A 25,862-nucleotide genomic window follows, 5' to 3' on the forward strand; every position below is an offset into this window, starting at 1 on the left:
AGATGAGTGGTTGATTTTGCTTAGCAACCATTTGCTCGTTCACGGATATTCAAATTTTTCCTTTAGAGGGCGACAGAGTTCCACAAACAAACACTAGGAACATTTAAATTAAATACAAAATATACACTTTTTAAACCTACATTCCAGTTTCGGTGCACTTGTATTGTAACTGTATATAAAGGAAGGGAATCTTTTTCTAATTTCATTTGCTGCATTCATTAGTTGCAATGGAAGAGGGTATAAAAGAAGAAAAATGATATTTTACGGAGCAAACAAGCTATTTGAAATAACCATTCCAAAATGATATGTTTTTGTCCCTTTCGATTTTATTAAGATTAGACTCTACACAATAAAATTCAAAGAAGTATTTAGGCCACACGAGGAATGACTAATACATACAACAAGAGAATGGAACACTGCTTTTTCTTGTTTGCAATATCCCACCTGGGTGTAAATGCATAAATCTCAGAATGACAAAAAAATATGAATAATCATAATGAGCACTTTTAAAACAACATGGCACCGAGAGTTTTATACATGCATACAAACACACAAAAAAAGAGAGAGAAAAATACATTCCTTCATGAAAACCAACGTGCAAAAAGGTTTTTTTTGTATTTTTCTTAAATTCACATACTACACACAACCTAACGGAACCAAGTACATTGTTTATATGACATAAATAATAGATTTGATTATCAAACATGGATAAGAATCTACTTTGTAGACAAAAGAAATCCGGCCAACACTGTAAAAAGTGTCAGCAAAAAAAAGGCCGCAGTCCTCCCATGAATATTTAAATTAAGGTGACATGGTCAGTCTGATTCTACATTCATATAATTAATTATATTATGTTAATAGATACTTTATCCTTATTATAATGGACGTGCTATTGATGTAGATCTTTTTTTTGTTGGAATGTTTTTAATCACTCCATTTATTTTTTACAGTGGAAAAAAATATGTACAGGCATTTTAGTGGCATGTGCAAGGCAAGTATTAAATCATATTTGTGTTATTATTGCAAAAAAACCTCACATTTAATAGAAACGTCGGGGAAAATCGAACGTGTTGAGATATTTTCATAGATTTTAATGATCCCTGTCGACCCTCCCAGTCCAAATGGATTGGACGCGTGTCACCGTTATGTTAGCAAATTAGTTTAAAAAAAATTAAATTAATTCAACTTTTGTCCTCTGCGATGCCCCTTTTTTGCAAATTTAACATTTTCATAACTTTGCACATTTACCGGAGCAAAAAAAAACAACAACAAAAAAATGATTTCCGTGATATGACCCTAAAAAAATATATATTTTTCCCAACACGCATAAATGCAACTTCCCTCTCCTAACATCAACTTTAATGAAATATGATTTCCACTGAAAAATGTATGACTCACATGACGTGGTTTTGGCTAAAAAGTCACGTTATCCTTATAAAATGAGCATTTGTAATGTTTGTTTTTCATTGGGTTAAGTGTGTGGGTGTGGTTTGTGTTTTTTAGTGGGTTTTTTTTCAGGGTACCTGCGCATTCAAAAGTGGGTGGCGTCTTTGTAGTTGCTGGGAAATGTCGGGCAAGGCTTGTTCCACGACTGCTCGGCGGTGGGCAGGCTGATGGTGCTGGCGCTTTTCAGCTTGTTTTTCAGCCCCCAGCTGAGGAAGGAGGATTTTTTGCTGATTTTGCGCGACTTGCCGTTCTTGTCGTCGCCGTCGTAGGCCAGGCAGATCATGGAGTACGTCTTGGGCAGGTTGCCGCAGAAGGTGGCGCTCTTGGCCGGCTGTTAAACGGCCACGTAAAGATATTTAAAAAAAAGAAATGTTTGCGGTCAAATTTTGGGGGATTTTTCACATGGCGCAGAGACATTAGTAACAAGGTCATGTTGTTTAAAAATTCACTGTATAATTATTCTAATTGGAATTGTATCTTTTTTTTGTACACAATTTTGACTTAGTCCTTTAAATGAAAGCCCAGTCTTTTTTGTATATTGAGTCATTCATTTGCATATCAAAAAAATGTAACCTGAAAATTTAATACCTAGAGGCATGATTTTTTAAGTATAATATGTATATTATAATGAATAAATTTCAACATGTAATAATTCTTTTTAAATTTGCCACTTTTAAAGTACAACCATTTTCAAGAAGGATGTATTTAGTAAGTACAATTTGAGGCTTATGCTTCCTTGCTTGTATAATAAAATATAATCTTAGAGAGTATTAACACAAAAATGTCAAATTTTCTGCAATGAAAGTTACAGGCTTGAAAAAACATCATTTGTATGATCTCAAAAGGCATTTTTTTCCCTTCAATAAAAGTCGTAATCCTTCAAGAATGATTTTACATAACCTTCAAAATAGACAATTTTGGTACAATGCTAAATATACATTTTCATACTTTAAATATGGTCAATTTAAAAAGAATTTTTACATGTTGAATTGTATTCATTATAATAAATGTATTATACTTAAACAGTCATACCTGTACTTATGAATGCCTCTAGGTACGACATTTTCAGTTTTTTATATGCAAACGAGTGACTAAAAATAAAACGCTTTATTTTTTTTTTTTAGCTGACACATTTTACAGTGTTGGCCTGATTCCTTTTGTCTACATAAAAAAATCCAAGTTACAAAATCCCCCAAAAAGTAAAAGCATTTCCGTTATTTTATTTTGAAAATATTGTTACGGATGCATTGATTCTGACTTTAGAACATCGCTACCCTCTACTGGGCCCTCATTTCATCTCCTATAACGACAATAAAAGCATTCATACCGGCGATACATCTCTCAAAAACAATCAAATTGGAAAAAATGCTACGATTTATCTTTAGCGAAAAATAAAAATAATAATAATAATAACTTTCCAATGGTGTTTTGAGAGAAAAAGTAAAGTGGGCCTCACCATGGTGGGGTTAGCGTCCAGGACGCTGACGACGGTGATGTCCACGCCCTGCTCTTCGACATCTTTCAGCAGTTTCATGACTTGTCCCACGGCCATCCACTTGCATTCCACCTCGCCCACGGCAACAATGTAGTCGCCCTCTTTCAGCCCGTCGGCCTGTCGCCGACCAAAAATGTACCCGAGTCAATATTTACACTGCAGGTCCGCTTCACCTACTTTCATTGGACAAACAAGCACCTGTCAAAAGTCAACAAGTCTCCGAGATCTCTTCAACTCCTTTCAGTTCTTTCTGACATCTTATTATTGTTCTCAAATCTCTCTAAATAGGTCATAAATAAGTAAATCAATAAATACGCGTATTGCATATTTATATAGATAGATATAGATTTGTGTATATATATATATATATATATGTATATATATATGTATGTATATGTGTGTATATATGTATATGTATGTCTATGTGTGTGTATATATATATATACATATATACACATACACATACATATACATACACACATACATATATATACCTATATATACACACACACATATATATATATATATATATACACACACACACACATACATATACATACACACATACATATATATACCTATATATACACACATGTATGTATATATATATACACACACACATATATATATATATATATATACATACACACACACATGTATGTATGTATGTGTATATATATATATACACATAGATATACACACATACATACATATATATACCTATGTATACATATACATATATAGATACATATATATACACACACACACACATATATACACACACATATATACACATATATACACACACATACATATATACACATATACACATATATATACATATACATATATACATATATACATATATATATATATATATATATATACATATACATATATATATATATATATATATATATATATATGTGTATATATATACCTATATCTATACCTATACCTATAACTATATCTATATATACATATCTATCTCTCTCTCTCTCTCTCTCTCTCTCTATATATATATATAGATATAGTTATAGTGATTACGAATGAGAGTTTGTACTCACAGCAACAGGGCTGAGAGGATCCAGAGAGACCACCTGGACCGGCGCGTCCCCCTTCAGGGTGAAGCCCAGATCTCCGTCCTCCGTTCGGAGATGCACCGTCCGAGGCAGCGTCCAATGCTGCTTGGCAGAAAACACCGACAGAGGACCCTGAACGGACACACATTGGACACCACGGTTATTAAAACACTATACATAAAGTATATAGCGTATTTTTTGGTACATTAGCCACCTCAGCATATAAACCGCACCCTTAAATTGGCCTTAAAAATCACTGTATTTCACAATTTCCCTCGTATAAGCCGCCTCCTGATTCACAATTTCCACCTCCATATTCATGGTTTTAATAGGGAGAACAAGTGTTACTTTGAAGGGAAAATCTTAAGAAAAATCATCGCACGTGGACAAATTTTAAAAAGGAAGTCAGGTGAGCAGTACAACCAGGAAGTGTGTCCGTAGCGGTCTAATTTGTCATCCCTAGGTAAAATGACGGCACCCTGAGCGAGCAATAGTACGCACAAGTAAGCAAGTTTTTTCACGTTTTATGCAAGATACGGTTTATTTTTCTAGAATTTATTCATAGACCTCAAAACAAATTGAGTTTAGCGTTTTATCCGTTTATCTTTTCTCTATTTTGATATAAATGACTGTATCATCCGCATTTTCTGCATCTCAAGTCTAATTTGTGCGCATATAAGCCGTCCCTTTGATTCAGTCATCATTTTTTTGGTTCCAAATGCGACTTATATGCGAGAAAATACGGTAATCCTGTTCTTTTGATCCAAACGGTACAGGGAAAAAAAAATGAAAAGAATGAAAGCCTTATTAAAGCATTCTTTTTGGGTCCTCCTGCTATTTATCTGATGGGAAAATCTCTGTTTCATTAATGCATTCTTTTCTTAAAGGGATGACACGCTCTTTTGGATTGAAGTGGGCCAAACAAAGAATAGGACATTCATTCGTTTTCCAGACCACTTATCCTCACAAGGATCGTTGGAGCCGGATTAAAATGTTAAATTCAATGAACAGTGGACAATGTGGACAATGTGAGGATATGAAATGGGGAAGAAAGTTAGGTGACATTATTTTAAATAAGGTCAAAATCTCTTATAAGGAAGGAAAAACTTCCAATAAAATAAAATACAACTTTGGAGATTTTAGCATTGGATGAATTTGGATCATATTTTGGATTATACAAATTTTGGACTTGAATTACTGCATTGGATGGTGATTTATGATGATATAGTGATATTTAAATAGAATTATATTGGCTCTAGTTTTTTTCTTCTTTTGTTTTTCGTTGAATTGGAACTTCTGAGACGGGGCTACGGCACCCCAACACGAATGGAACGATCCATTTGGACTCAATTGCATTGAAATGAGGTTTTTGAAGGAAATAAAACATCATGTAAAGAAAAATGAGACACCACCAGAATTGAATAAACTGCTATTAAGAGGAAAACAAAGTATAGATTTGATATACTTTGAATTCCACATAATAGCAGTATTCAATAATCAGGACCAAAAACCCATTTTCCACCATTAGTGTTAAATGACCACAACCTGAATATTTACCCATACAAACACACCCACATTTTAAGGCATAAAAACAACATTGTGAGTAAAAGATTAGTAACCCACATACCAGCCTCCGGAAAAAGTCAGTGACTTTCACCTTTAAGGCGGTGGGAAACTCCATCTCTGCTTGATGCTCAGTTTTTGCTGAATTAAAAGAAAAAAAAAGAAGAATTGCAAATGAATAAGCACTGTCACATTTTAAGAGTTATTATTAATCAATATACAGGGAGTCCTCGGGTTACAAATTGCTTTTTCTACTTTCTTTTATCATATTATGGCGTCAAAAAAGAGAGCTGGGTCTTCAATTTTGGCAAAAAGAAGGGTGATTACGACAGAAATGAAGAAAAAACGTCTTTCGTTCAGTTAAACAGTCACGTTTTGGTTCCAAATAAAACAGAAAATCTTAACTCTCCATCCACTTTTCATCTAAAATGGAGAATACTGCATCTAATTTTTTAAAAGTTATACTTATACAGTCATACCTCTACTTACGAATGCCTCTAGGTACGGAAGTTTCAGGTTACAATTTTTTTTTTATGCAAATGAGTGACTCGATAAACGAGAAAGATCCAAGTTACAAAATCCCCCAAAAAGTAAATGCATTTCCTTATCCATTATTTTATTTTGAATTCCCCTTATTAAGCGATTCAAAACTACAAATGCAACGTAGCACATATTTTCACACACACATAGGGCACACGTAAAAGTCTAAAATGTACTACAAAGTGGACGGCTTTCGGCCCTGGTAGAACGGGCACTTGCCGCTATCTGGCGGACAAACACGGGTATTACATCTATAACGGCCACAGATGGAGATATTTCAGCGGCGAAGGGCACATTTTCATATGATTTATTTATTTTATGACATTAACAAATCATTTCCTTATGATTTTTTTCCTAATTTTTGTGTGTTTCCTCACATTTTTCATACAAAACTGGGACACTTTGAACAATTTTAAAGGGTTTAGTTCACATGTGTCAAAGTGGCGGCCCGGGGGCCAAAATCTAGTAAATAATGAGTGCCGACTTTCTGTTTTAGGATCAAATTCAAATTAAGAGTATAGATGTATATTAAATTTCCTGATTTTCCCCCTTTTAAATCAATCATTGTCATTTTGTAATCATTTTTTTCTGTTTTTAGTTCAAAAATAATTTTGTAAAATCTAAATATATATATAAAAAAGCTAAAATAAACATTGTTTTAGATCCATAAAAACTGAATATTCAGGGCTTTTAATCCAGTTCTTTTAATCAATTTATTAAAAAAAAATCTAAATATTATATCTAAAATGGTCCGGCCCACGTGAAATCAAGTTGACGTTAAAGCGGCCCGCGAACCAACCCGAGTCTGACACCCCTGGTTTAGTTGGTAGTTGTGTGAGGACCGTGCAACGAATGAAGAATTTACATGTAAAGTCCACCTCTACTTACGAAATTTTCAAGTTACAGAAAAAGTCTTGGAACCAATTAATTTCGTAAGTAGGTACCACTGTATTTTGCTTTTAATTTTGCCGCAAATTTCTACTACGACAGTGAAATCCGACGTCGCCGGCATAACTCGAGGACTCCCTGTGGTCAACAATGATCGGGAATATCAACATTTGCCTCGTAAGCGAACAACCCCACGGACGCCCCAAAAATAGCACAAGAGTGCACTCACAGATAATGTCGGGCGCCTCCAGGTAGTCGGTGAACTCCTCGTCCGTCTGGTTGTCGCCGGCCTTGCGCAGCGAGCGCTGATGGCTGGCTTTTAGGATGTCTTGCAGCATTTCCAGCTTGTTGAGGTGATGGCACAAGGAGTAGATCCTCAGCGCCTCCTCGTGGCCCGCGATGGCTCGGCGGATGTGGGCTCTTCCTGTCCGGGGCCACCAAAACATTCCTTTACTTTGGATCGGGAGCGTCAAACTACACATTGGTGCTAACTAAAATCTTATGTGGGCTGGAGCCATTTATTTTCGGGGGCCCATTTCCTGGTCAAAATGGATTGGACGTCTAACGCCGTCAATGGCAGTGAAAGATGAGCAAACACAGCCAGTTTCAGTGAATGAGCTAAAAAAAAGTGTCCGGCAGGTCGGATCGGACCGCCTAGAGCACATGTGTCAAAGTGGCGGCCCGGGGGCCAAATCTGGCCTGCCGCATCATTTTGTGTGGCCCGGGAAAGTAAATGATGAGTGGCGACTTTCTGTTTTAGGATCAAATTCAAATGAAGAGTATAGATGTACATTAAACTTCCTGATTTTCCCCTTTTTAAATTAATAATTTTAATTTTTTAATCATTTTTTTCTGTGTTTTTAGTTCACAAATCATTTTGTAAAATCTAAAAATATATAAAAAAAGCTAAATTAAACATTGTTTTTTATCTATAAAAAACGGAATATTCAGGGCTTTTAATCCAGTTCTTTTAATCCATTTAAAAAAATAAATCAAAATATGATATCAAAAATGGTCCGGCCCACGTGAAATCAAGTTGATGTTGAAGCGGCCCGTGAACCAACCCGAGTCTGACACCCTTGGCCTAGAGGGCCACTTCCGGCCCGCGGGCCGCACCTTGATTATAGTATTCCAATATAAAAAGGGGGCGGGCCCGGTGAAGCGAGTGGTTAGCGCATCGGCCTCACAGCTCTGGGGTCCTGGGTTCTAAATCACGTCCACCTGTGTGGAGTTCGCATGTTCTCCCCGGGCCTGCATGGGTTTTCTCCGGGTACTCCGTTTTCCTCCCACATTCCAAAAACATGCATGCTAGGCTGATTGGACACTCTAAATTAGCCCTAGTTACGAGTGTGAGCGTGAATGGTTGTTTGTCTCCTAGTGCCCTGCGATTGGCCGGCCACCGATTCAGGGTGTCCCCTGCCTTTGGCCCGGAGTCAGCTGGGATAGAATCCAGCACCCCCACGACTCGAATGAGGATAAGGCGGTTCCTAAAATGAGATGAGAATATAAAAGGGGAGGGGAACGTGACGGCCAACCCACCGACTCGCTCTCTCTCGGCCGGCTTTTTCAAAACGTCCAGAGGCGAACATCCGTCAGGAAGGCGATCGTAGACTTGGGACAAGGTCTTTTCCTGCTGGTCCTCGTCATCGCTCGGACTGACTGGACACAGACGGGAAGACAAGTGTATTTTTCGGAGTATAAAACACATTTTTAGAAGGGTACTTTTTGATCAGAAAGCATGTGTTAAGCGGATAAAAACTGGCTAAATAGGCATCCAAGTTTTTCCGATATAACTAGCCTAAAAAAAGGACATAACAGGCTGTCGTTAAATTGACCATAAATTTCATAAATCCAACATCATTTGGATCCAAGAGGTGAACAAAACCAGCTTCTTATCTGCATCTACACTATCAAACTTTTTAGTGTCTTCAAACCCCCCAAAAAATCAACGAAAAACAAAATACGAAAAAAAATCTACGAAAAGAAATCTACGGAAAAAAAAAATCTACGGAAAAAAAAAAATCTACGGAAAAAAAAAAATCTACAAAAAAATAAAATAAAAAATCTACAAAATAAATAAAATAAAAAATCTACCGGCAAAGAGAGAAAGGAAAAGTATCTTTGGGACGAATAAACCAAGAAACAAAAAACATGGACCTTACCTTGATGGTCCAACAAGGCCAAGGCCAAAAAATAATGCGCCATGGAGCGGTAGTGATTGGTCTTCACTTGAGACATGGTGGACCAGAAGAAAGGCACGTTGTCTTTGACCGGCGTCTGGATCATGGACTGGTGGACGTGGTCGTAGATTTCCGACACCTTGGCCGCCTCTTGCGCCATCCGGAGCAGGCTCAGGAACTCGTTACGGACGCCGGGAAGGGCCAGCTGCTCGAACAGGCACTCCTGCGCCTGCGCTAGCATCATGCGGATGAGCATGGCTAGCATGGCGGGGCTCATGTCGTAGCTGGGCGTATGCGTGAAGGTCTCCTTCAGGTGGTTCACGATGCCTGAGTGACCAATCGAATCTCGTTATTGTCATTGTCGCAAGAACAAGAAAATCCGAGTACGGCCGTTATAACGTCACCTAGTACACGGGGGCAGGCTGATTCACCAGTGAAGGTCAAAGTACCGTATTTTCTCACATATTAACCGCCTCCACGTATAAGCCGCACCCTTAAAATCGTTGAACTTTGCAATTTCTCGCATATAAGCCGCACCCTTAAAATCGTTGAACTTTGCAATTTCTCGCATATAAGACGGCCCCTGATTGACAATTTTCACCTCCATATTCATGGTTTTAATAGGGAGTACAAATGTGTTACTTTGAAGGGAATATCTTAAGAAAAATCATCGCACGTGCTATTTCTGAGATACTGTGTAATATAAATCAAGGGTGTCGAACTCGAGTTGGTTCGCGGTCCGCATATATATATATATATATATATATATATATATATATATATATATATATTTTAAAAATGGATAAAAAGTCCTAAATATTCAGTTTTTAATAGATATAAAACTGTTTATTTGAGCTTTTTTTTCTTAGTAAAGGGAATTGTCTTTTAATCATGTTTTTAATTTCAAAATCAAAATATTATTTATCATGTTCAATATTAAAATGGAAAATAGAAAATATTTATTTATTTATTTTTTAGATTTTACAAAATGCCTTTATAACTAAAAACACAAAATTGTATTACAAAAGTGCGACTATTGATTTAAAAAAGGGGAAAATTTGGAAATATAATATACATCTATAATCATTGGAATTTGATCCTAAAACAGAAAGTCGGCATTCATGATATACTTTTTCAGGCCACATAAAATGTTGCGGCGGGCCAAATTTGGCCCCCGGGCCGCCACTTTGACACCTGTGATATAAATCGATTGCTGGATTCCAAAAGGATTTTGCCTGCACGTCGACAAATTCAAAAAGTCATGTGAGCGTTACAACCAGGAAGTGTATCCGTAGAGGTCTAGCTTGTCATCTCTAGGTAAGATGGCGGCACCCTGAGTGAGTTTTTCCACATTTTATGTAAAGATACGCTTTATTATTTTTCTTGAATTTCATTCATAGACGTCAAAATAAATTTTGTTTAGCATTTCATCTGTTTATCTTTTCTCTATTTTGAAATAAATGACCATATCGGCCACATTATCTTCCGTTATGTTGTTTCGTGCATGTCAAGTGTAATTTGTGCACATATAAGCCGTACCCTTGATTCAGTCATCATTTTTTTTGTTACAAATACGGCTTATATGCGAGAAAATACCTTAAGTTAGCTTTCCTTAACCGCCGCCTTTCTTAAATATTTACAAAGCGACGACATGGTTGCTGCTGAAATTTCCACTCTTGGGAGTTTCCAAATATTTTTGCGTTTGCAACGGTTCGGTTCTCTGGAAAACCTTTTGCCTATTTTTTCCCCCCGTTCATCTGCTGACATATTTTTTTCCATACCTGCTGCCTTCTGGAATGCCGAAATGGCGTCCCTCAGGCCACCCGCCGTCTGCCGGTCACTGCGGGTGGCGATCTGCGAGTAGAGGGCGGCCACGTTGAAGAGGACGCTGGCCTTCTCCAAGGACAGGTTCTGCTGGCAAACCGGCACGCCGGTGAAGGAGTCGTACCTGAGGTTGAAAATGAAAAGGTCAATGGCTAAAATAAAAAATAAAAAATACTTGAATACGGCATTTGAACGTACCAAGTGAAGAAAATGCCGCTGTGATGCGCGGCTGAGAAGAATCGACTCTCAACGAGCGGGAGATGGTTGAAGTACTTTGCGAGAAGCTCCACGCCAGCCTCGCTACGACTTGGCGTCCTGCAAGACTGGAAGTGAATCAAACTGATTATCAATCTGACAGATCAAATCCTAGACCAACATCTACAAATCCCAGTGCCTAGGAAGGACAAAGAAAGACAATGCAGGTGCTACAGGACCATAACAGCCAAGACAAACAGACCCAAGGACAGTTCTGGACCTAGGAGGACCTAATCAAGACTTCCTGCTAACCGCTTTAGTCACTTTTTGTACCCACTTATTTATGTGACCACTTATTCAATGTTGACTACTATTGAATTACTTATCTATTTATTATTATAATGTATTGATTATTCATCTGTTCATTTCTTTGTTGTTGTTTTTATTTGTGCACTTCTCTACAGTAATCCCTTGAATATCATGGTTAAATGTAGAGGAGACAACATGGCCACGATAATTGAAAAATCACAAAGTAGTGTCACCTCTATAACTTTTCTTTCTTTCTTTTCTTATTAATGCTGTCCTATTAGCAAGTGTCTTCTGCTTACGAGTTTCAGCGTGGATTTTCACATTTTTATGAACTTTAAAAAACAAAAACATTTAATAATTAATAGCGGAAAAAAATTGAAGTAGTGAATTAGCGATAATCGAGGAATAACTACTTATTTATGTTTTGACTACTTATATTGACTACTTATTATTTATCACTTATTTGTCTGTTTGTTTGTTGTTGTTATTTGTGTACTTGCCTACTTATTTATGCTTTGACTACTTATGTTGACTACTTATTTATTATCTATTACTTATTAATTGAATATTTGTCTGTTTGTTGTTGTTATTTGTGCACTTCCCTACTTATTTTTTTACTACTTAAGTTGACTACATATTTATTACTTATTTATTATGTATTACTTATTTATTATTTATTACTTATTTATTGATAATTTCGTCTGTTTGTTTATTGTTGTTATTTGTGCACTTCCCTACTTATTTAAGTTTTGACTACTTATGTTGACTACTTATTTATTACTTATTTATTGATAATTTGTCTGTTTGTTGTTGTTATTTGTGCACTTCCCTACTTATTTAGGATTTGACAACTTATGTCGCAATAATCGAGGGATAACTGTACTTATTTATGTTTTGACTACTTATGTTGACTACTTATTTATTATTCATCAATTATTTATTGATTATCTGTCTGTTTGTTGTTATTTATGCACTCCGTGGTGAAGCTTTGAATCTCATTATACTTGTATAATGACAATAAAAGCATAAAAAAATCATCAGATAATCTGATTATAAGAAGACGTTTTGAGTGTACGTCTACCTGACGCAAGTCCATCAGGTCGGCGAGCTCATCTTCGTAGCTGGCGCCGTTCTCATTGTAATGCGAAGTGATGTAAGCCTGTTGGAAACATGACAAAACGCTAGTAACCAAAATAGGATCAATATTTGGTGCATTACATAACAAACGGTGGAATTCCCACGATGAAGCCCAACAAAACAAAGGCGTGTTGTTGACACTCCCGACATTGTTTGAGATAGCAATGCTACATTAGCATTAGCATAAGACGATTTTAGGTCAGAAAAATGGCAGGATGAGTGTATCTTACCTTAAAAGGGGAAGAAAAGTCAACTTCCTTCGTCTCCTTCAGACCCAGCGCGATTAATGGGATGTTGGAAACTTCTCTAAAGAGGAAAAACAAACAAAGGAGGAAAATAAAGACACAAATACACAAAATAGTTGTAGACAGAAACTAATTGAAAGCATTTTGAGAGTCATACCTCTACTTACAAATGCTTCTGGGTACGAAAATTTCAGGTTACAATTGTTTTTAATATGCAAATGAGTGACACGAAATACGAAAAAGATCCAAGTTACGAAATCCCCCCAAAAAGTAAATGCATTTCCTTATCCGTTATTTTATTTTGAATTAAAAACTGTAAAAATGCAACGTGGCACAAATTTTCACACACACACATAGGGCACACGTAAAAGTCTAAAATTTACTACAAAGTAGACGGCTTTCGGCCCAGGTAGAACGAGCTCTTGCCACCATCTGGCGGACAAACACGGGTATTACATCTATTACGGCCGTGGAGGGAGATATTTCAGCAGCGCAGGGCACATTTTCATATGCCTTATTTATTTTAAGACATTAACAAAACATTAATAAAACATTTCCTTTCTCATTTTTGTGCGTTATCTCACATCTCATACAAAATTGGGACATTTTAACCAATTTTAGAGGGTTCTGTGAGGACTGTGGAACAAAATAGAGAATTTACATATAAAATACACCTCCACTTACGAAATTTTCAAAAGTGTTGGAGCCGACTGTATTAGCTTGTATTCAATATCCAACCATGTCATTTTTTTTAATTGATGAGGCACTAGTTGCAAGTTAATTACATAGAGAACTGAATTGCAATACAGTAATACCTTGACATACGAGTGCCCCAACATACAAGAAATTTGAGATAGAAGATCAAAACCACTGGATAGCTATTTGTTACTTTGTGAGTAGGTGGTGAGTTAGAACAAATGAAAAGAGGTTTTTCCATTGTAATATCCTGTTTTTGTGTTTTTTTCAGAGGATGGGAGCAAATTAATTTGTATTTAGTTCATTTCTATGGAAAAAATTGATTTGAGATACGAGTAAATCACTATTTGAATTTCGAGTAAGTGTGAAAGTTGCCATTTTCAATCAATCCCGAGGGCAGGCGCACATACGGATTAGACAGATGGTGTCGCCACGGCAACAGAAGGTGTTTGGATTTAAAAAGTCAAGGGAGGTTTTTTTTTGTTTTGTTTTTTTAGAGTTACAGGCGTTTTAATAAAACTTCACGAGGTGTTTTTTTTCCTGCATTTGGACCCTGCTAACATCAAAACAGATGCTCGCAAAACACCACCATGATTGTTGATTGGCTTAGGGTGTTTCCAAACTGGTCCATTCAGGTTTTCATTCCAACCGACAAAGACGAACGCTACTTTTTACCCATCTGCTGTTCCAAAAGTGGAAGCAGTTGAAAGCCAATTGGTTGGTTAAACTGCCTGCGCTGGATCAGTTGGGAGAAAAACCCCCAAGCCAGTCAGGCATAGTTTGGACACCCCCGGGTTCGGCTGCTGACAGATGGAAAACAGGCTAAGCTTGATAGCAAGGTGGACCACAGAAAGCTGACAAAGAGCTGATACTGGTTCTGCCTGGGAAACAAGCTGGAAAGGATCACGGCTCAGTCTTGGGAATCCCGGAGGTTTTGGCTAATGACCCGGGTGTCAAACTCAGTTGAATTCGCGGGCCGATGACATCTCATTTGGGACGGACCAGTTTATTTTGGGCCCAAATTTATTTATTAACTTATTTATTACCTATTTATTTATGTCTAAGTTGTCTTTTTCTGTGTCTGTATTCTCACCCTCTTGAAATTTCCCGAATACGGGATGAATAAAGTTATGTAATCTAATCCAAAAAAAAAAAATCGGACATCCATCGTGGTCAATATGATAATTTGGCGTCACTTAATTGTCATTTTAAATTACTCAAAGCTGACTTCCTGTAAATTTTGGTTCATTTCCTAATAATTTAGATCGACTTTCTGGGATTCTTCTTGTTGTTTTATTGGTTCCTGCTGATTTGGGGGAATTTCCAGGTAACTTTCTGTTAGTTTTGGAGCATTTTAAGGTTCCTGGTTAACTCATTGGCTGCCATTGAGGTCGGCAATTTGATGGACAAACGAATGCGAGTGCAAATACAACAGTGATCAAACTTGTAAAAACTTTTGCTATTACGAAACCCCTGTAAAACAATAACAAAAAATAAGAATTTGATTCCCTATGTACTGTAAAAAAATAAAAAAATAAAATGCCGGCCGCATCAGACCCGTTTGCGGGCCACTTCTGGTCCGTGAACTACATGTTTGATGCCACTACCTCATTAGCTCACCACAACTTTTCAAGATTAACCCCCCGCCCCCCAAAATTGAAGTGTTTAAGACACAAAACAGACGCTAAAAGGAACTACGTGAACCATAATAAACTTTTAAAAAAATAAAAAAAACACAGTTTTTTTTTTTTTAACAGTTTTTACAGTTTTTACAGTTCAGTTAAGCAGTGAAGCAATCCAACTGGAACAAGTCAACTTCAGTTTCCCGTGTGATTTGTCCACACAGGTGAGTTCACGGGAAAACCAGCTGAATCCGGTCAGACCGAGATACAAGCTTGGGTACAGGGGCGACTATTCATGCGGACTCTCTGGGAAAATCACAAAGAACTTTTTGTTTTTTTCCACAGAGTATCGAGCTCGTATTTCATCGCTTACTGTCACTTTTGACATCGTCGTTCCCCGTCAACGCCGTCTATTAAAAATCGGGACGACAACAACGCTAAGACCGAATAAAGTTATTTTGAACGGCGAATGTTTACCCTCTTAAAGCTTCGGTCCCGAGGGAACCCTCGGCGTGCTATTTTTAGCGACAGGTAGCAAAGTTCGAGGGTAAAATGCGGCGTGTCTGGATTTTCTGGTTTGGAAATTGGCAGCCTGTCTTGCGCCGAGCTAGATTTGCCGGTATTTATTAGTCGACAGAGAGCATGTGCGAAGGACAAATTGCGGGATAAAAGTAGATAATAAAAAACAAAAAGTACATTTTTTTTAAGAACTTTTTTTTTAGGTAGACTGGCCCTTTAAGACTGTTTTTTTCCTGTATTTGAAATAAAGAGACGCTCAGATGTCGGGTTTAAAACGTGACGGCCTCACAGTTCTGGGGTCGAGAGTTCGATCCTAGGTGGGTCCTTGCTTTAAGGTGTTTGCATGCTCTACCCCAGGCTTGCGTGGGTTTTCTCTGGGTACTCCAGGTTCAAGCCACATCCCCAAATCATGCGCGCTAAGCTAATTCTATGCTAAATTGCTATCTAGATATGATGGCTTTTCCTTTGTTTCCTTTGGTTGGCCACCAATTCAGGGTGTCCCCTGCCTGGCATAGGCTCCAGCACCCCCCGCGGCCCTTTTAAAGTGAAGCGATGCATAAAATGGACGGAATGCCTCACAGTTCTGGGGTCGAGGGTTCGATCCCAGGTGGGTCCTCGCTTTAAAGTGTTTGCAGGCTCTACCCCAGGCTTGCGCGGGTTTTCTCTGGGTACTCCAGGTTAAATCCACATCCCCAAAACATGCACGCTAAGCTAATTCTATGCTAAATTGCTATCTAGATATGATGGCTTTTCCTTTGTTTCCTTTGGTTGGCCACCAATTCAGGGTGTCCCCTTGCCTGGGATAGGCTCCAGCACCCCCTGTAGCCCTTTTAAAGAGAAGCGATGCATAAAATGAACAAAATGGAGGCAGATTTGCAAAATAAAGAGCATCACGCAGCGTCAAGGAGCCTTTGGAGTATTTTTCCTTAACGACGACGGCTTTTTACGAGTTTTCATGGATCACGTGTCTCCACTTGTGGACCACTTGAAACCTCTTGAAACCCTTCAAACCCAAACGTGCAGCTTTCACGAAAACGTGTCCATCAAGCAGGACCAATCAACCGCCTTATACACAGACAGAGAGTACAAACTCATTTAAACCCACAGCAGAAGGACGAAATATGACTCGACTTTTCATCGTCAGTGAAAGAGTTAAATTAAAAACTGAAATCTGGACTGAACTATTTCCACTATTATGTCAAACAGATCCAAGGATGACTTTATAAACATGACTTGGCCTCCTCGGTAGCCCTCATTAGTCGTTTTTTTATGTGCCAGGCTTCTGAAAAGCTTTAAAAGTGCCTTTAATGGACCAGCCGAGCGCCACATCTGTGTGTGTGTGTGTGTGTGTGTGTGTGTGTGTGTGTGTGTGTGTGTGTGTGTGTGTGTGTGTGTGTGTGTGTGTGTGTGTGTGTGCGTGCGGGTATGTTACATCGAACTCACAACTCAAGAATCCGCAAAACCACATTATTGTCTCCGGTCGGCTTATGAAGTTAATACTTTGGCCAGCTGGGTGACGGCGAAATGGCTTTCTAGAATCTATGGAAAGAGAAATAATCCAGTTTCTGGTGAGCATGCTAACGGCTAACGTGGAATGCCGTTAGCGGCGGTCGGTGAGTTTGACTTCAATGTTGCTTAACAGGTACGACATAATTACTGGCTTGAACCGCAAATGTTTTGCTACGACTTTGCAGCCAGTCCGGTTTCAAACAACGAATTCTTCAGTCTTTCACCTTTGCGTCCGTGTGTGTGTGTGTGTGTGTGTGTGTGTGTGTGTTTGTGTTTTCAAGTCCGTCGCAAAGTGTCATTCAACACACAGCGCCAGACAAGATCTGGTTTGTTTTTGGATATTTTTTTTTTCATAGTGCGAGTTGCTCATCATAAAAAAAACGTTCAAAACAAATCACTGACTCACATTGCTGTAATATTTGCATAAAAATGCATCCGGTATTAATTATGAGTGGAAGAAGATGAGTCAGTCAACTGGAAGCTGTTAATTAAGTTGTACTTGTGCGTTAGTAATTGTCGAAATTTGCGCAAGGTGTTAATGATGAATAGCCTTTTTTAGGCAAATGACTATTTTTGGTCATTAAAAAAATAATGGTAACCTTATAAAGATGAGTCGACATGCGTGGAAATTGGAAATCCAGCCATCATTGTATTGCAGAAATACCACGTGCGATGATTTTCCTTTCAAAATAAGACATTTGTACTCCCTCTTAAAATCAGAAGGCGGCTTATACGCGAGAAATTGTAAAATTCAACGATTTTAAGGCAATTGAGGGTAATTAAGGCCGGCTAATATGAGTTGAAAAGGTGACAATTGTGAATTAGGGGGCGGCTTATACGCAAGAAATTGTAAAATTCTACGATTTTAAGGGGCGGCTTATACGCGAGAAATTGTAAAATTCTACGATTTGAAGGCAATTTTAAGGGGCGGCTTATACGCAAGAAATTGTAAAATTCTACGATTTTAAGGCAATTTTAAGGGGCGGCTTATACGCGAGGAATTGTAAAATTCTACCATTTTAAGGGGCGGCTCATACGCGAGAAATTGTAAAATTCTACGATTTGAAGGCAATTTTAAGGGGCGGCTTATACGCGAGAAATTTTAAAATTCTACAATTTTAAGGCAATTTTAAGGATGATACGCGGGGAGGCTTACATTCGAGTAAATACGATAAGCGACAAACAGTTACGCTGACTTCCTGTCGACCCCGCGTGTCAGGGTGCGGGTTGCGGGCGTGGGTTTAAATGACCACTGGGGGCAGCGCTACAGAGCATAAATGAGCGGTCCTCCCCGCGAGCGGCGGCAGATGTTTTTCCCCTAATGACGGGAAGCGGCCGTGTAAACCGCGGCGAGCGCGTACGTGCCGACGGAGACGAGTACTCACTGGCTGCTCTGGTAGACCTCCACGGAGCTGTTGAGTCCTTCCAGCTGTCCCATGAGGAGCTGCAGGTTGGAGTTGACGTAGCTGAGCTCCAGCATGACCATCTCCTTCACCTTGTTGTTGGACGTGGCCCTGCACAAGCCAACACCGACCTTGTTATTAAATGGGGTAGCTTCGCCAGACCGCGCGCCTGCGTCACGCTACCGCCACTTTTTACACATGATACAATCTTGTCGACTTCTCCACCTAGGAGGACCCGATCCAGACTTATCTTGTACTGCACTAAAACTCCATAGGCTGATAACACTTTTGTACCTACTTATTTATGTGACCACTTATCTATGTTGACCACCTATCTATGTTGACCACCTATCTATGTTGACCACCTATCTATGTTGACCACCTATCTATGTTGACCACCTATCTATGTTGACCACCTATCTATGTTGACCACCTATCTATGTTGACCACCTATCTATGTTGACCACCTATCTATGTTGACCACCTATCTATGTTGACCACCTATCTATGTTGACCACCTATCTATGTTGACCACCTATCTATGTTGACCACCTATCTATGTTGACCACCTATCTATGTTGACCACCTATCTATGTTGACCACCTATCTATGTTGACCACCTATCTATGTTGACCACCTATCTATGTTGACCACCTATCTATGTTGACCACCTATCTATGTTGACCACCTATCTATGTTGACCACCTATCTATGTTGACCACCTATCTATGTTGACCACCTATCTATGTTGACCACCTATCTATGTTGACCACCTATCTATGTTGACCACTTATCTATGTTGACCACTTATCTATGTTGACCACTTATCTATGTTGACCACTTATCTATGTTGACCACTTATCTATGTTGACCACTTATTTAATTTTGACTACTTATTTAATGTTGACTGTTTATCTATGTTGACTACTTATTAAATTTTGACTACTTATCTATGTTGACTACTTATCTATGCTGACCACGACTTATTTATTATGTTGACTACTACTTATTATATTGACTACTAATTATTTTGTTGACCACTAATTATTATATTCACTACTTATTTATTTATCTTATTTATTGATTTTTTCTTTTTTTATTATTTATTTGTCTATTCATTTATTTGTTGTCATTTGTACACTTCCCATCTTATTATGTTGACTCATTTATTTATTGATTATTTATGTCTATTTGTTTGTTGTTGTTATTTGTGCACTTTGTGGTGAAGCTATAAATCTCATTCTACTCCAATAATGACAAAAGCATTCAATTCAAATGTAATCACCAAATCTAGACATAACGAATGAAGCCATGCTTATAAAAATAACTTTTGTTACGGTTTGCCTCGACATCAGCATCGGGCCCCTGGGTTGGAAGCGGCCCACTAGCGGGGGTCCTATCCGGTCCGCGAGGGGTGTTCTGCCTGACTTTGTAGCTCACTCGTACCGTTCATTCAGAATCGAATGCTTTTATTTTTTGACATGGGCACTGTCATACTAGAAATCCCTGAGTTGTGCGATGGTGGACCTCCCGTTCGCACAAATTCTAAATCAGAAGCGCGTCTGTACAAACGAGATAAGGTTGCATTGGGCGTGCATGGCGATGATAAGACGGACTATATCGCCGTTATCGGACTTTCCTTCCAAAGGGAGGGCGTCTTCCCGCTTGGACGTCGTCAATCAGGCTCGGTGGTTTCGTCACCTGGCTTCGCTAAAAATGGCGCCTGTCGTGATTGAGAAGCTGGAATTGAGTTTTAAATACTTTAAAAGTCTTTATAGGGCTAGTTTTTTTTCTCAATTGCCAAATAAAGTGTTAAAAGAGGCCTGAAGCCAAAGCATTTCTCTTCTACGCCCACTTTTGATATTTAGGTCACTAGTTAACAAACCTAAACTTTATAATAAGCACCCATAAAAAAAGAGCGGTGACATTAACAAAATGTCCAAGCGGAAGATAAAGCGGAACACCAATAACAATTCCTGAATGTCGAGACAAATCACCGACCGGCGAGACAAAACACAAGCCTGGCTTCTTTTTTTTTCTCGTTACGCAAGATAAGGACCAAGACAAACCGGTTCGACCGGACGACCCATCGAAACGCACACAGAAAGACACAAAGAGTCGCAATGACAACAATAACACCTCAATGGCGTGGTTTCTGCACATCACAGAGCAGACAATACACTGTCAGTATGTTAAATCTATCATGTTTTAACCTTTTATTTTCTTATTTAAATAGATATATTTTGGATATGTTTTGGATATATTTTGGATATATTTTGGATATATTTTGGATATATTTTGGATATATTTTGGATATATTTTGGATATATTTTGGATATATTTTGGATATATTTTGGATATATTTTGGATATATTTTGGATATATTTTGGATATATTTTGGATATATTTTGGATATATTTTGGATATATTTTGGATATATTTTGGATATATTTTGGATATATTTTGGATATATTTTGGAAATATTTTGGATATATTTTGGATATATTGTGGATAAATTGTGGATATATTTTGGATATATTTTGCATATATTGTGGATATATTTTGGATATATATTTAGATATATTTTAGATTAGTTTAGTTTATTCATCCTGTATTTGGGAAATTTAACTGTCATAGATGCTATATTATATATTAGATATATTTAGGAATTTTTTTCCAAAATCAGATTAAAAGAACTGGATCAAAGGCCCTAAATATTCAGTTTATGGAGATTTTTATAAATACTTTTAAATCTAAAAACAACAAAAAGAAAAAAAATACATTTTTGATTTAAAAAAGAAATACTCCCTATACATCTATAATTGTCATTAGATTAGGATTAGCTCCAGATTTGGACCGAGGGCCGCCACTTTGACACCCTACGCTGAATATGTCTCAGTTATCGCGAGTCTTGGAATTAAAAGTACAAGTGTAGTATCGGTTTGGGCTGCCTGCCATCTTCATCTACAGAAGTTTCTTCGTTGACAAGGTATGTGCTTGTTGGCTAGTGTTGATAACTGGAATCCACTTTTCAGCCTGTTTGGTCTTTTTCGAAGTTGTGGAAGCAAGCCTGATGTAATGTGGTGTTCATGAATGTGGCAATAATGTAGATGTTACCTGAGAAGGTTTTCCGCTCCCGCTCGCATCCGCATTTGTTTGATGATCTGCTGGTTCAAATTGGCTCGCTTGTTCTGCAGCTTGCTGCGGCCGGTTTGGGCAAACGGGTTGCAACCCTGGAGATAAATCGTTACAAGTCAACAACAACAAAAAACAACAACAACAACAAAAAACACAACCCTCAAGAAACCTAAAGTTGGAGGTGAAAACCAACATTTTAAATGCAGTGTTCCCTCGATTATAGCAACTTCACTTAACGCAAATTGCCTTTTTTCTGCTATTAATTATAGTTTTTTATTTATTTTAAGTCCATTAAAATGTGAAAATCCATGCTGAAACTCGCAAGCGGAACTCAGCACTGAAGAAAAAATAAATAAATAAAAAGGTAGTTATAATATGGGTGCCCCTACTTCCCAATTTTTTTACAGACCAGTTAATTTTTGGACCAAAAAGTTAATTACTGCCGACTGGCATTGAGTTTCCTTGTTACCTCATTGGCTACCATTGAGGGCATCATTTTTTTGCAAGCTAATAAAAGCTAATGAGCTACAAAGTCAGGCAGAACACCCCCGCGGGCCACGTCCAACACCCGCTAGCGGTCCGCTTCCAGCCCACGAGCCATGTTTTAGACACCATTATTTTAGTGTTCAACAAGCCTAGCATGCATGTTTTTGGCGTGTGGGAGGAAACCGGAATCCAAACTCCACACAGGAAGGTCGGAACCCACCGGGATCGAACCTGCGGTCACCGAACTGCCAGGCGGACGTGCAAACCACTTCTCCACCGCGCTGTTTGAATTCAAAATATAAACATTGCATTGGTTGAAACTTTAGTAATAAATGTATGAAACCGAAAAAAAAAGTGTGTCTGTATAGTCATTTCTCAAACGTCAGAAAGGAACACCCACATTTTCCCGCGCAAGAAAAACACAGCTGGAGAAGTTCGTATCCTGTGGTATTTTAAGGCTTTTCCCCAGAAACACCTGCAACATCCTTCCTGCGTTTGAAAGCTGGAAGTCACGCGATCGGACCGGGAACACAGCCCGACAAGAACTTTTTCCCTCCCGCCTATTAACCATTAACGCCAAACATGCTGTTCGGGTGACGTCACGTGGGAGTGGCCGCTAAACATCATACTGTTCTATTTCTTGGTGTTCTGGAAGTGTGTTATCAGATAGGAAGCACATTCCAAAATGAGTCATTTAAAATGAAATTAAAAATAATACTAATTAAAAAAAATACAAAAAAATAATATTAAAAAAAATACAAAAAAATATATAAAGAAAAATAACAATTTAAAAAATATATAAATAAATAAAAATTCAAAAATATTAATAAACAAAAAAAACACCAAGGGTTTTTATTTTTGCCCAGTCACCATGGAAACGAAAGGCCAGCCATGACTAAAGACAAATATGAACTTGGGTCAATGACAAAGCAGAACACGTGTTTAGAAAGTTAGTTTTTCAATTGTTATCTAAAATTAATCTTTTTAGTATGTGAAAATTTGCCTTTAAATACTGCAGATTTTGAATTTTAATTCTAGAGAAAACCCTAAACATGGCATAAAAAGGCTATAAAATCTATTAAGAGGCTAGTAATTTAATCCAAATGTACAAATTACTGTTAAATTGTATACCGTTAAAATACCATTGATTAAAAATACCAGTAGATTTAATTAAAAAAAAAAAAAATTCTACCTGGGCAATTACAAGACATTAAATGCCTTCCAAAAAAAGACAAAAAAAATGGCATGAGGCTAACAACATTTTTCATCTTCGGATTGAGTAAATTAAACGCATTATTTACTACAACCAAAACAAATGACACAAAAATAATCCCAAATTGTTTTGGATGAATCATATAAAGTTGTTTCGATTAGCGTTCGTGTGCTAACGTTAGCATCCTCCTCACATTTGATTAAAAATGTTTTTGCATGTTCATTTAAATACATTATTAAATAATTTATTATTGTTTTTGTGTGTTTCTCATACTTTCATAGCCAATTGGGGCACTGATCATTTTTTTAAAGATTTTGTTTAAAACTTTTGGAGGACCGTAGAACAAATTAGAGGATTAACAGATAAAATACTGCTCTATTTACAAGAAATTTGCATTATTGCATTAACATTGTTTTGGAGTGGCCTAAGATTTTGGGGGGCTCCTTTTTTTTAATTACATGAAAAACACGACCCATCCGTCCATCCCTGCTGGCACGCTCACAAAATGTGGGCTTTCTCCCAAACAATTGGGGCGCAACACAACACTTTGGGTCCCTTGCCAGAAGTGTCCAATCATTCAGAGGATTCATACTGGGCTCATTATGAAAAGATAAAATGACCCATTATTGCCCCCGAGATTATTGGACAGCCCGGACATTTCCTAATTAATTTGTTTTCTGTCGATGGACCCCTTACAGGGGGACATTTTCCAAGCAACTAGTCATAGTACAGTAATCCCTCGAATATCGCGGCTTCACGACATCGCGGATGTTCTTCTGGGATTTTTTTAATTTGAATTACATTTTTTTTTTGTAAATTCATAAAAATGTGAAAATCCTCGCTGAAACTCGCAAGCGGAAGCCACTCCCTTTTCCTCCGTAAAAAAATTATACAAAAATTATTACACTCTAAATCACATATGTCAAAGTGGTGGCCCGGGGGCCAAATCTGGCCCGCCGCATCATTTTGTGTAGCCCGGGAAAGTAAATCATGAGTGCCCACTTTCTGTTTTAGGATCAAATTAAAATGAAGAGTATATAGATGTATATTAAATTTCCTGATTTTCCCCCTTTTAAATCAATAATTGTCATTTTTTTAATCATTTTTTTCTGTGTTTTTAGTTCAAAAATCATTTTGTAAAATCTAAAAATATATTAAAAAAGCTAAAATAAACATTGTTTTAGATCTATAAAAAACGGAATATTCAGGGATTTTAATCCAGTTCTTTTAATCCATTTATAAAAATAAAAAATATCTAAATATTATATCTAAAATCCTCACACATTCCAAAAACATCCATGGTAGGCTGATTGGATACTTTAAATTGCCCCTAGGTATGACTGTGATTGGTTGTTTGTGTCCTCGTGCCCTGCGATTGGCTAACCACCGATTCAGGGTGTCCCCCGCCTCGTCAGCTGGGATGGGCTCCAGCACCCCCCGCTACCCTAGTGAGGATAAAGTGGTTCAGAAAATGAATGAATGACAGCCAATTACATTTAGGGGCGGGCCATGATGCTGACTCATGGCTAGTCCCAGTAGCGCAGTTTGAAAACATTAGAACACAAGAAACGACAACGATTTGGACATTGTGACCGTTCATTTCCTCGAAGGATGAGCGGAACGAGAAAAAGCGCGCCTCGCTTTGAGGTTGGCCCGGGAGAACACGTGTTGTCAATTTGAGCTTGCGGCTGCCGAGCGGCGGACGGCCAGCGGCCGTGACGTCGGCGCTCGGGAGGGAAAGCTGACGATTTGGCTTTTTCGCCTCGCCATCTTTCCGAGGGGAACCGCAGCGGCAAAGCTTGTAAATCATTCCCAGTGTGCAAAGGCCGAACGGCTCGGGGTTTAAAGTTTGACCAGACGTGTTTCCAAAACTCATTTTTCAAAAAGTAAGATTTCGCTCATGTTAAACACAAGAAAAAAGTAGGAGGAGGTTTGATTGCGTCAAATGAAACGGCTGAGATGGAAGTGCATTAGAATCAATGTGTGTATTTTAGGTTTGATTGCACATTGTTAGAATGTAAACAATGCCTTTCGCACACTTAAAAATGAACATTGCCATGTACAGTGGTACCTCGACATACGATCTTAATCCGTTCCGGGACTGAGCTCGTATGTCGAGCTTTTCGTAACTCGAGCGGACGTTTCCCATTGAAATGAACTAAAAACAAATTAATTCGTTCCAACTCTCTGAAAAAACACAAAAAAATGGATATTGGATTGGAAAAAATGTTTTATTTCTTCTAATTCGCCATCTATTAACAAAGTAACACATAACTAGTGGTTTAATAGTAATAAATTGTGTTTAATAGAAGTAAAATTAGACGCATTTCGCGGAGGGTAGAGACAGCGACATACATGGAGGCGGGGGGGAC

At 38.0% G+C, this 25,862-nt stretch overlaps 1 protein-coding gene across 2 annotated transcripts in view; it reads right to left on the reverse strand.

Annotated features, from left to right (window-relative positions):
• Positions 1-304: 304 nt before the first annotated feature.
• rhpn2 (rhophilin, Rho GTPase binding protein 2) overlaps positions 305-25,862 on the reverse strand; it is a 28,856-nt gene continuing 3,298 nt past the window's right edge. The window contains exons 2-14 of one of the 2 annotated variants that reach the window (XM_077624847.1): positions 21,771-21,886; positions 18,636-18,764; positions 12,890-12,965; positions 12,604-12,681; positions 11,217-11,341; positions 10,976-11,142; positions 9,177-9,521; positions 8,554-8,673; positions 7,244-7,438; positions 5,681-5,727; positions 4,009-4,155; positions 2,903-3,058; positions 305-1,777 (exon numbers count right to left, since the gene is read on the reverse strand). In XM_077624847.1, coding sequence (XP_077480973.1) covers positions 1,532-1,777; positions 2,903-3,058; positions 4,009-4,155; positions 5,681-5,727; positions 7,244-7,438; positions 8,554-8,673; positions 9,177-9,521; positions 10,976-11,142; positions 11,217-11,341; positions 12,604-12,681; positions 12,890-12,965; positions 18,636-18,764; positions 21,771-21,886 — 1,947 coding nt within the window. In that variant the 3' untranslated portion in view covers positions 305-1,531. Of the gene's footprint in view, positions 1,778-2,902; positions 3,059-4,008; positions 4,156-5,650; positions 5,728-7,243; positions 7,439-8,553; positions 8,674-9,176; positions 9,522-10,975; positions 11,143-11,216; positions 11,342-12,603; positions 12,682-12,889; positions 12,966-18,635; positions 18,765-21,770; positions 21,887-25,862 lie in introns of both variants that reach the window. The other variant, XM_077624839.1, reaches the window with a different exon arrangement.

This window comes from Stigmatopora argus, chromosome 2 (assembly GCF_051989625.1).
Source record: "Stigmatopora argus isolate UIUO_Sarg chromosome 2, RoL_Sarg_1.0, whole genome shotgun sequence".
NCBI lineage: Eukaryota > Metazoa > Chordata > Actinopteri > Syngnathiformes > Syngnathidae > Stigmatopora > Stigmatopora argus.